The following is an 11,467-nucleotide window of genomic DNA, read 5'->3' on the forward strand; positions in this document are numbered from 1 at the left end:
GTTATGAACCTATTAGAAGATGGTGGTTTAAGGTTTAATAGAGAACGTGTTGTAGGTAAAAGAGATGATGAGTCTCAAGGTCCTAGTAAGAGATCTGCTCACACTCCCAGATCTTCTAGTGGAATCTGATGAGTCTAATCAATCTAGAAGAAGGCATAGGAGGCATAAGGTTGATGACACGAAAGATATTAAGATACATCCACCAGATTTCATTGGTTCTTCTAACCTAGAAGAGTTCTTTGAATGGGTTCAGGTGATGGATAGAATAATGGAGATAAAAGGGTATGATGATAAGAAAAGTTTTAAGGTTGCCATTATTAGGTTGAAAAAGTATGCTTTATCCTGGTATGACAATATGAAAGATGAAAGAAATTATAAAGGGAAAAGCAGAATCAAGACCTGGTCCAATTTGAAGGAAGTTATGCAGAAGAGATTTGTTCCTCAGTCGTACAAGCAAGATCAATATTTTCAGATGAACAATCTAAAGCAAGGCTCAAAAGAAGTTGTGGAGTATATCTGGGAATTCGAGCAACTGAAGACTCGAACTGGTGTGAAAGAAGTTGAAGAACATACTATTGCCAGATTCCTTGGTGGGTTGAATGCATCTATTATTGAGAAGATAGAATTGCAGCCCATCTGGACATATGACGGTGCTTGCAAATTGGCTTTCCAGATTGAGAAGCAACTTAAGAAGAAGGTCCAGTACAAGCCTTTTACTAAGACTTCTTCCAATTCAAGTCAACCAGTTAGTCAACCAATTCTGAAGCCCAGTATAACTAGTCAACAGTCCTTCAGAGGCAAAGAAAAGGAAACTGGAGGATTCAAGGAGCCAGTTGGAAAAAAATGTTTCAAGTGTCATGGTTTTGGTCACTTCCAGGCACAGTGTCCTAACCAGCGAGCACTGACTGCTAAAGAGATTGAAAGCTTACCAGATGTTGACACTGAAGAAGACGAACCAGTGTTTGATGAAGATGAAACTGAAGAGACATGCATAGGTGCAGATGTCGGAGAGATGCTAGTGGTAAGAAGGGTAATGCTTACTGATGAAGTTGTAGCTGACACTGCCCAGAGAGAAAATATTTTTCATTCCAGATGTACTGTTAAAGGCAAGATGTGTAGTCTAATCATTGACGGAGGAAGTTGTGCTTATGCTGCTTCAACTTATATGGTGGAAAGACTAGAATTGCCTACAGTTAAGCATCCCCGTCCTTACAAGTTGCAATGGCTTAGTGAAGGATCTGAGGTAAAAGTTAATCGACAAGTTACTATTCCTTTTTCCATTGGATCTATTTATCAAGATAAAGTTGTTTGTGATGTTGTTCCTATGGATGTTTGTCATTTTTTCCGTTGGGTAGACCATGGTTGTTTGATAATTATGTGATTCATAATGGTCGTATGAATTCTTATTCATTATTTGTAAGTGGTAAGAAAATCACTTTGACTTCCCTGAAACCCAATGAGTTATTAAAAGTTAATAAGAAGGACCAGCCCAACAAGTCTTTATTTATGTCTCAAACTGAAATTGAAGAAGAGTTAACTGGAGGCTCTCCAGTTATGATGTTACTGGTGCTAGAGCGTACTGGAGAAAAGGAGCTCACTAGAGCCCCAGTCTCCTGAAATCTTTACTGAAGGAATTCACTAATATTTTCCCAGAAGACCTACCTGAGAGTTTGCCGCCAGTAAGGGGTATTGAACACCAGATTGACCTGGTTCCAGGGTCAGTACTTCCAAACAAAGCTGCTTACAGATGTTCACCAACTAAAGCAAAAGAATTGCAAAGACAAGTAGATGAGTTGGTTGCCAAAGGTTATGTGAGAGCTAGTATGAGTCCTTGCTCAGTTCCAGCTCTCCCGGTCCCAAAAAAAGATGATTTGATGAGAATGTGTGTTAATAGTAGAGCCATAAATGATATAACTATTAAGTATTGATATCCCATTCCCAGGTTGGATGATATGCTTGATGAGTTACATGGAGATGAGTGGAAGACTGCTTTCAAAATCAAAGAAGGCCTTTATGAATGGTTAGTAATGCCTTTTGGTTTATCTAATGCTCCTAGTACTTTCATGAAACTGATGAATGAAGTTCTCCGACCACTTATTGGTCAGTTTGTTATTGTTTACTTTGATGATATTCTGGTATACTCAAAATCTGAAGCTGAACATGTTAATCATCTGAGAAGAGTGTTTGATTTACTGAGAAGACACCAATTGTATGATAAACGGGAGAAATGTGATTTTATGGTTGGAAGTGTAATATTTCTTGGTTATGTGGTGTCGAAAGAAGGAATTTCCATGGATCCTTCAAAAGTGGAAGCCATTAGATCATGGCCAATTCCTACTACACTCACTGAAGTAAGAAGTTTTCATGGACTGGCATCTTTTTATAAAAGGTTTATCAAGAATTTCTCTACAGTAGTGGCTCCAATCACTGACTGTCTAAAGAAAGGCGTATTTGACTGGTCAAGTTCAGCCCAGTTAGCATTTGAATCACTGAAGGAAAAGCTCAGTTCAGCTCCAGTATTATCTTTGCCAGATTTTGATCAGTTATTTGAGTTAGAGTGTGACGCTAGTGGTGTGGGTATTGGTGCAGTTCTGGTACTTATGATAAAGAGTTTTATGCATTTATTCGTGCTATCACTCACTACTCACATTATCTGAAGCCAAAAACAGTTTGTTTTATTTTCTGACCACGAAGCACTGAAGTTCATTAATGGTCAACACAAGCTTAATGCCAGACATGCAAAATGGGTGGAATTTTTGCAATCTTATTCATTTGTTTCAAAACATAAGGCTGGAGTGGCTAATGTTGTTGCTAATGCACTCTCCAGACGATATTCATTATTGTTCATTCTGTAAGAAAGAGTTATTGGATTTTCTTTCATTAAGGAGTTGTATGCTGCTGATCCAGACTTTTCTGATCGTCTCACTGAAGCTCACCAAAAAGGACCATTTATTGTTCAAGATGGTTTCTTATTTAAAAATGGTAAATTGTGTATTCCAAGGGGTTCTATTCGTGATCTATTGATAAGGGAAGCACATGGAGGAGGTTTAGCTGGCCATTTTGGCATTAACAAGACTGGAGAGATCCTCACTGAACTCTTCTACTGGCTAAGTTTACTGAAGGATATAAAAAGGGAAACAACTAAAAAGTAAGCGAATGCTTAGTGAATAAACTTGCATACAAATATATATACGAAGGAGGGCAGAACACAAAAGACTATCGCATGTAGCCAATGGTACCGTCATACCATCACTTGCATACTCACTTTTGTGCTAACAAACACATACATGGATCCATATACGCTAAACAATAACCAAAGAGTTTCTTAGGTCTCATCTCAATACACAAGAGGTTCTTAGGCCTCAAAATTAAGCCCTAATGCCAAATCAATTATCACACATGGAATCCACCATCATATGGTAATCGACCCAAGACACAGATAAAAGTATGCAAATTTACTCACCTCCTTCGCGACTAACAATAATCAAGATTGCCACAACAAATGCAAAGCTTAACCTAACAAATCGACACAATATGTACATAAGACTTTATTCACAATCTTGGCTAGCCAAACTATCGATTCACTAGCATTCCTAACTATATCCAACTCATTCTCTTTGAGTTGACTCATTTCCAATTCTCAATAAACAAAATTTCTATCTTTCAATGTGGGGCGCTTGAATTCGCAAGGCCCTTTGCTCTGTTCATTATGTAGGATGCAAGCTGATTCACATGCCCATTTATTCTTCGAATGCTCTTATTCTGCCCAAGTTTGGAATGGGATCTGCTCATATGCACGTATTACGATAAGATGTTATTCTTTTGTCTAAAAAGAAGAATGCTGATAGCCTTATTACTCGACTAGTTCTTGCTGCTGCTACCTACTTTATATGGCAGGAAAGAAATGAACGCCTCTTTTCATCTTCAGCAAAGAAACGTTCTGCTCAACAACTTATTCAAGTGATTGCTTCAACGGTTCGCTTAAAGCTCATGACTTTTCGGTTCAAGCAGAATAGTAGGGTTCAACGCCTTTTTGATATTTGGAAGCTTCCAACTACTTTAATTAACTGAGAGTAGTTGGCTGGGTAGTTTTTGTTTGTCATTTAGGTGTGTATGTCTAGTCATTTGTATTCTAGTGGCTAGAGATTGGGGTTTCATGTAGACTGGTCTGTTAATTTACATGTTTTTTGTTATTTTGCTTGTCTTTGTACTAGTCATATTGGCACTCAGTCAATATGCCTGAACGTTATTTGTTGATATATATAATGCTAACCAGGGGTGACGGCCTTTTACCGAAAATAATTTTCTTACTTTCATAATCATCAATTCACTAAAAATCTCTTTTTACCAACATCATGTGGCCATTTCTTGAACTTTAATGGATAGCGGCCCACACACCACCACCATATACTTTCAATTTTAATCTTTCAATTTAGAAGATTATTGTTATTGTTATTGTTGCATGATTCTTGGTTTAGAGAAATAATAGATTTAACTAGTAATGGAATGAAAAGAAGGTTGGAGAAGTAGAATAAGAGTGTGGAAGGATGATTCACAAAAGTGAGGTTGGCTGGCACTTCCTTTTTGTGCCACGCCCCATTTCTTATTTTGAGGGTAATTTACCCGCTATCCATTAAAGTTCCAACTAAATTAACCCATATTCAAAACTTAAATACTAGGAAATTATTTTAATGTCAAAACTACAAAAATGGGTTAATTTATTTATCTTAAAATTATTGGGGCGTTACAGCATATCACTATGACGTTTAGTGGTTGGTTAACATCAATATTAAAACTTAATTATTCAAGTTGGCGATCAGAGTTTTATAGCTTATACAAGTTAGATACAATTGAAGAGTTCGAACAACGATGGCCATTAGTGATGGCAAAGTACAACATGGACCAAAACAACCACATTAATGGGTTGTACCGCATTAAAAATTTTTGGGTTCCAGCTTATCTTCGTGACTTTTCTTTTGGTGGCATGACAAAAACTGAAAGATGGGAAAGTATAAACTCATTTATAAAAAAGTTTATACCTTCAAATACATGTCTAGCTCAAATTATTCGACAAGTAAGTAGTTAATTTTACGTTTTAAACTCACTTATTGTCTTTGTTAAGATATAAATTATAAGTGTTAATATGTAGGTTGATCTTGCGGTACAAGATGTTGAAAACACACAAGTGTATGATACCATGAAAAATCAATGTGTGAGATCACATTTGTAGTCACAATCACCACTAGAGGAACAAGCTTACCATTTATCGACTCCATATGCATTCCAAAAATTCCAAGATCAATTCGTACATGCAATTCGATACAAAGTTACGGAGAAAACATGTACTAGTTTTGTTGTTCAATATCACAAAGAATGATAAAGAAGTGTTACAGATCAGCCATGGTCCATCTTTTAAGACTTTCTCCATACCATCTCCCGAATTGAATTTAAAAAAGAAAAACTCATTTGCATTCATTATTACTTTCGATAGCCCATATTTAGCCCATGAGGATTTCACATAGTTTCAACCGCCGGGAAAAGCCAATCTACCACCCAAGAAGTATCCATATAACACATTTGAAAAACAGGATTGCACCTGGCGCACTAATTCTTTAGGTGTAACAACATCAGCATTCTTAACAATCTCATTACTTTCTAATAGCCTGAAATAAACAACAAAAAGAATAAATAAAATGATAGATAAAACAAGACGATAAATAAAATGATAGATAAAACAAGACGATAAATAAAATGATAGATTAAACAAAAAGGAATTAGATATTTTTGGTATTTTCTGGATTTTATGAAATAAACAACAAAACAAGACGATAAATAAAATGATAGATAAAAGAATCCACCACCAAGATTCGTAAAGGCCAAGCCACCAGAACCAAGAATAAAGGAAACACTCCAACCCACCCCTATGTTTGATAAAGGTCTAGCCACCACAAACACAGATAAAGGAATCGAAGATTTTGGATCTCACCACTATAATTGATAAAGGACAAACCACCACAATTACAGATAAATAGATCACTCCAAACCACCAAGATCAAAGATCTATAAAGGTAAATGAAGATTTTTAAGAAATAGAGGTTGCTCTATTAATTTCATTCAACTCAACATAACTTAAGTTCTTACAAGGAAAATGAGCCCCTATTTATAGATAACTACCTACCTAGAAATCATCGAAATTATAATAAAAATAATAAGGAAATAAAATAAATAAAAGGCTGGTACATGGTGGGGGCAACCACTAACAAAATGGACCAATAGAAAGAGCACACATAAAGCTTCTAGAATTATTCCTTTTGTCTTTATCACAGCTGTCATCCACTTTCTCTTATTGGGTCCACCAGACACGTGACTTCAGAACCATTCTATTATTTGGAAACTGGAATATAAATCTGGAGCATTCATCTGGAGTGCTTCAGTGGACTTTACTGGCGCGTCACGACTTATTGTCACTGGAACTCCCTTCCACTAGAGAAGTGTTATCACTGTCGACTGGACTGGTTCAGTGAAGATTTGTCTAAAGTGAGCTACTGCTGGTAGAATCAACATGGCTTGTTTAGATGACATCACCAGTTCACTTTCCTTCAGTTCATTTCTATTCCCCACTTCAATGGTGCCTACCAGTTCATTGAGCCTTGCCATTTCCGCATCAAATAGCTTGGATCTGATGAGGGATTTAGACATTTACACACTTAGCAGTTCTTTTAGAACAGATACACCATGACCCAGTTATGTGTTTACCTTTCAAAAACTTTTCTTCCGCAGTTCTAGCTTCTTTGACAAGAATAGATTTCAGTTGTTTTTGAGCTTTAACCTCATATTCCAGTTTTTCTATGGTCTGATCTTTACAACCTACTTCAAGTTTCAAAATAGAATTTTCCTTTTTAAGTTATTGATTAAAGTGTTTTTTTAAAAGAACCTCATCACCTAATCTATTCAGCCTAGACAGTTTTTCATTATCAAACAGATTTGTAAAGGAAATTACCTCAGGTGGAGCAGCCTGACTGGTAGATGCTTGTTGAGCTGACTCAGATTGCTGTTGGATTTTGACAAGATTTTCAGCAAACTTTTGAGTAGCTTATTTCGCCATGAAGCACTTGGCATCTTCAAAAACTTCATCATCAGATGAGGTGGCACTTTCAACCCGGTCTTTTGCTACCAGACTCTTTACACTTTTCTCAACCTTCTTACTCGCGTCAGCCACTTCTGCCTACAAGGCTTTATTTTTGGTCTTAAGCTTTGAGTTTTTGTTTTTGTTTTTTTTTTTTTTTTTTACTTTTTCCACCTTTGGATGGCCTAACTTGTGAAGACTCTTTAGATCTGCAATCTCTTGTCATGTGTCCAGTCTTGCCACATTTGTAACAAGTGACTTTGGACATATCAAATGACTTATTGGTCTAATCAGCTTGGCCAGTATTTCCTTTGCTTTTAAACCTTCCAAAGGATCTCCTTCTGATCCTTTCAGCCTACATGGCTACTTCATTAGCCAAACTATCACTATCAGATTCATCACACTCAGATTTAGAATAAACAGAGTTAGTGTTAGAAATCACAGGAACTGCATCATCAGTACAAGGCATGATCATTACTTATTGAGCTATGGTGTTCAGTCATAAAGGAAACAAGTGCAGTAGCAGACTAACTATAGGAATCACCCAAAGCAATCAATATTTCAGCCTTTGAACACTCTTGCTTAACAGAAGAAATATAATTATTCCACTTAGGTGGTAGTGATTCAAGAAATTTCCTGTTTAAAACCTCATTGTTCTTAACAATTCCTACTACAGCTAAATCATTAGCCAATGCATTAAAAAGGGTATGAGTATGAATCAGGGATTCATTCCTCAAAGAGAAAAATCTTTCATACTTCCTGGTTAAAGTTGTTATGGTCGACTCCATAGAAGTAGAACAACCCTCAAACATGATAGTCAAAGTACCCCACATTTTCTTTGTAGTTGAACACATTTTAATAGAATGGTAAATATCACTGGGCACAGCTTGGACAATGAAATGTCTAACCTTCACATCCAAACTAGCCAATCTCCTATCCTCACCCACCCCCCAATCTACCTTGTCCTTAACAATAGATTGGACAGTCGCAGGAATAGTTGGTTGACCATCTCTGACCACTGCATAAACCATAAGAGTCTATGTAGGAACATAAGAACCATCCACAAGGATGTCAGGCATATTGTTATCGATGGATTTAAGGAACAAAGACATTTGACCTTTCCACCCACTAAAATCATCTTTGTCAAACATGGGTGGTCTGGTAGAAGAACCATTTTGAATATAAGAATACATAATGCTTTACTATTAAATAAAATAAGCAAGGATCTAGTCAAGTTAATTAACCTCTGCTCTGATAACAATTGATATGTCCCAAGGTGTATCAATATACTAAAGTATATTGTACACAGAACAGTTATAGAGAGGGGAGAATACAACTTTATTCAATCTTTACAAACTTTTTAAGAACAAGTTTTAAAGACTCAGCTTATAAATAAAACAAGTAAAGAACATGAATCAATTAAACAATAAAGCAAGTAAAATAAGAGACATTCTTTAGCACAGATTATTATTTTCAAAGTAATCCTTTATTAAGAAATAATCTATACAAAGAATTACAGGGTTGTTGCGGAAACAGGATAGCCTACAGATATATAAACAACTCTCTGAAATGACAAATTACAATCAACAAGTTTCTACTCAAGAGAATTAGCCCACGCTGATCTCATATAGATTAAGTTGTGTATACGAGCAAATAAAACTTATGTGAAGATTATTTCTTAGGAATGCCACACATATGCAATCTAGGAATGAGGCTTTTATAGGTGAATACCCATTTTCTCTTGGTGTCCAATTCAACCACATATTCATCTTCTATTGGATGTCAGAGGAAATATTTGATCGTGCCAATTCATAGTACTTGTGGTCCCCAAATACTATCGCACATTCTCTTTCAGCCAATGAGAGTATGGACACAAATATGTAATTCAAACCACGAACCTAGATCCTAGGATTCTTCCTAATCACGTCATTTGTCCTTATCTTCAATCCAGGTTGTATCTTCACTTGATTGTCAGACATAGATCGGGCCATTTGTCAAAGCACCAATCTGTAGAAATGTCTCTAAGCTGACTGTTAATCCCAAGTTAACTTCCACTACCAGTTTGGTCTTCTATCTTCAATCTTCCTCTTCGACTTAGATTTAATGTTGTAAATATTGTTGATGCAGCTTGAATAACACTTGCTTCCATTAGATATTACATTACAAAACATGAAGTATAATCTGGGCTAGAAACAAATCGTAAGTTTTGTCAGCTTACAAGAACCAAAAGATTTCTAAGTGTTTTACTATCAGGTTTGCCATCACCAAATTTACAATGAACATTAGGACTCAATAGTTTTGGTTATTGAAAAATTTGAATATTGAAAATAAAATTAATTTTCTGTATCAGCATTAAATGCTACGACAGCTTAACTTCTCACACGCCTACTAACTTTTCACAATCCCCATAAGAAGTGCATCTTTTTACAAAAATGACCCTCACACGTCATACGACAGTTAAAACTTGTAAAAGGTACTCAGGTGCAGTAACGTGTCACAAAGCTTGACCAAGTATTTGTAACGTTATAAAAATCTAGTTGACCACCAGTTTAAGATAAGACCAAACTAGTACACTCGAGGGTTAGTCCAGTGCCAGTTTCCACTAGATAGTTCTCCAGTGGCAATTTTCAAAACAAAAACAATTTTAGTCAGAAAAATATTTTTAGTCTTTCCCCTAAAAGGATGATCCAAAAATCAATATTACCAAGATAGTATCACGAAGGCGTTCGATAGCAAGGCAAGACAAGATTATCTGGAACCTTCTAGACTGTAGAATTTCATCAGTGTCACTGACGCGTTCATAACAAAGTCTCCAGTTTTAAGGATTTAGCATTGCCAACTCACTGATAAGATGTTTAAAAGTTTTCTTATCAAGAGGTTTTGTAAAAACATCAGCAAGTTGTTTGTCAGTGGGGATGGAATGAATTTCAATATCTCCTTGCATAACATGATCACGAATGAAATTGTACCTGATGTCAATATGCTTTGTTTTCGAGTGCATCACTGGATTGTGAGATATAGTAATTGCACTGATGTTGTCACAAAAGATTGGCGTCCTTATGTGTTTCTGACCATAATCTAACAACTGTTTCTTGATCCAGATAATCTGGGCACAACAACTGGCCATAAAAATGTATTCTGCCTCAACAGTGGACATAGAGACTGATGTATGCTTCTTACTAGTCCAACTCACTAGTTTTCCTCCAAGGAAATGACAACCTCCAATTGTTGACTTTCTATCTATCTTACAACCTGCATGATCTGAATCTGAATAACCCATTAGATCTAACCCTGAGCATTTGGGTATCTGAAGATGCACTTAACAGCATGCAAATGTGATACTATTGGGTTAGCCTGAAATCTGACACATAAACATGTTGCAAACATTATATTTGGTCTACTTGCAATTAAGTACATCAGTGAACCTGTTAGAATATATGCACAATTATCATATAACAAATCACGAGTACGCAGTGCAAAGAAACGTATATGTAATACTATTAGTTAACAAAGTAATGAATAGAATATGTGTACCTTTGCGCAAAGCTTCCAATACTATTAATAATGATTATTATTATTATATTAGGGTCTAAACTAAAACCCTCCACGATCGAACACTTGACACCCCTATATCATATGTTAGTACCCGATCACGAACTCACAAACCCGTTGTGTATAACCCTTAAACTCGAACCCCTAAAAGCCGAAAAACCCTTTTGGGTTTTGGTTCGGCCGAGCGAACAAGAGAAGGGAGAGAGGAGAGAGTTTTTCACAATTGATTGTATTGTGAATGTATGTAAAAATCCTTAACCCTTGCATTATATTTATAGGCTTAGATTAAAGGGTTTTTTACCTTGGTGGACAAGTAATCTCAAGGCTAAAAGCCACTTGAGATTTTTGGCCCTATGGATTAGCGATTAGGAAACAATACCAATTCCTAATTTCACTCCAACACCTCCTCTTTAACTAATTAAACACTATTAAACCTTTAATATAATTAATATTTTACTTTAATATAATATAATATATTTTCATTATCATTTTAATTAATATATTACTTTAATATAATAATTAAATATATAGAGTTCACGTGTCATTTTCTGTAACCCCGTAGGCTTAAATGATTTCCGGACATGCGTTTATTATAACGTGATCATATTTCAACAGCTCCTACTTGAGCATGTAATAATAAAGGCAATAACATTGGTTAGCGTCTAGCAACACGCCAATGCTCCTGAAAATATTTAAGTATAGTTTCTTAAAGTATCATTTGAAATGATTTAGTCTTTAATATCCCTTTGTTTCAGATACTCTTGTTAATTTTGGATATGGATCAATGTC

At 35.8% G+C, this 11,467-nt stretch overlaps 1 protein-coding gene across 1 annotated transcript; it reads left to right on the forward strand.

Moving 5' to 3' along the window:
• The first annotated feature begins 268 nt into the window (after window positions 1-268).
• Window positions 269-1,928, forward strand: LOC122584879. Its single transcript, XM_043756955.1, has 2 exons — window positions 269-1,243; window positions 1,632-1,928. Exons 1-2 carry the CDS (start codon window positions 269-271, stop codon window positions 1,926-1,928), a joined length of 1,272 nt encoding a protein of 423 aa, XP_043612890.1.
• The last annotated feature ends 9,539 nt before the right edge of the window (window positions 1,929-11,467 follow it).

Source organism: Erigeron canadensis, chromosome 1 (assembly GCF_010389155.1).
Source record: "Erigeron canadensis isolate Cc75 chromosome 1, C_canadensis_v1, whole genome shotgun sequence".
Taxonomy (NCBI): domain Eukaryota; kingdom Viridiplantae; phylum Streptophyta; class Magnoliopsida; order Asterales; family Asteraceae; genus Erigeron; species Erigeron canadensis.

Bases quoted from the DNA above. Each gene is read 5' to 3' on its own strand.
- LOC122584879 (XM_043756955.1), top strand. From the start codon at position 269: ATGGAGATAAAAGGGTATGATGATAAGAAAAGTTTTAAGGTTGCCATT. The intron at 1,244-1,631 runs GTAAAAGTTAAT...TCTTTACTGAAG, and splicing joins GGCTTAGTGAAGGATCTGAG to GAATTCACTAATATTTTCCC.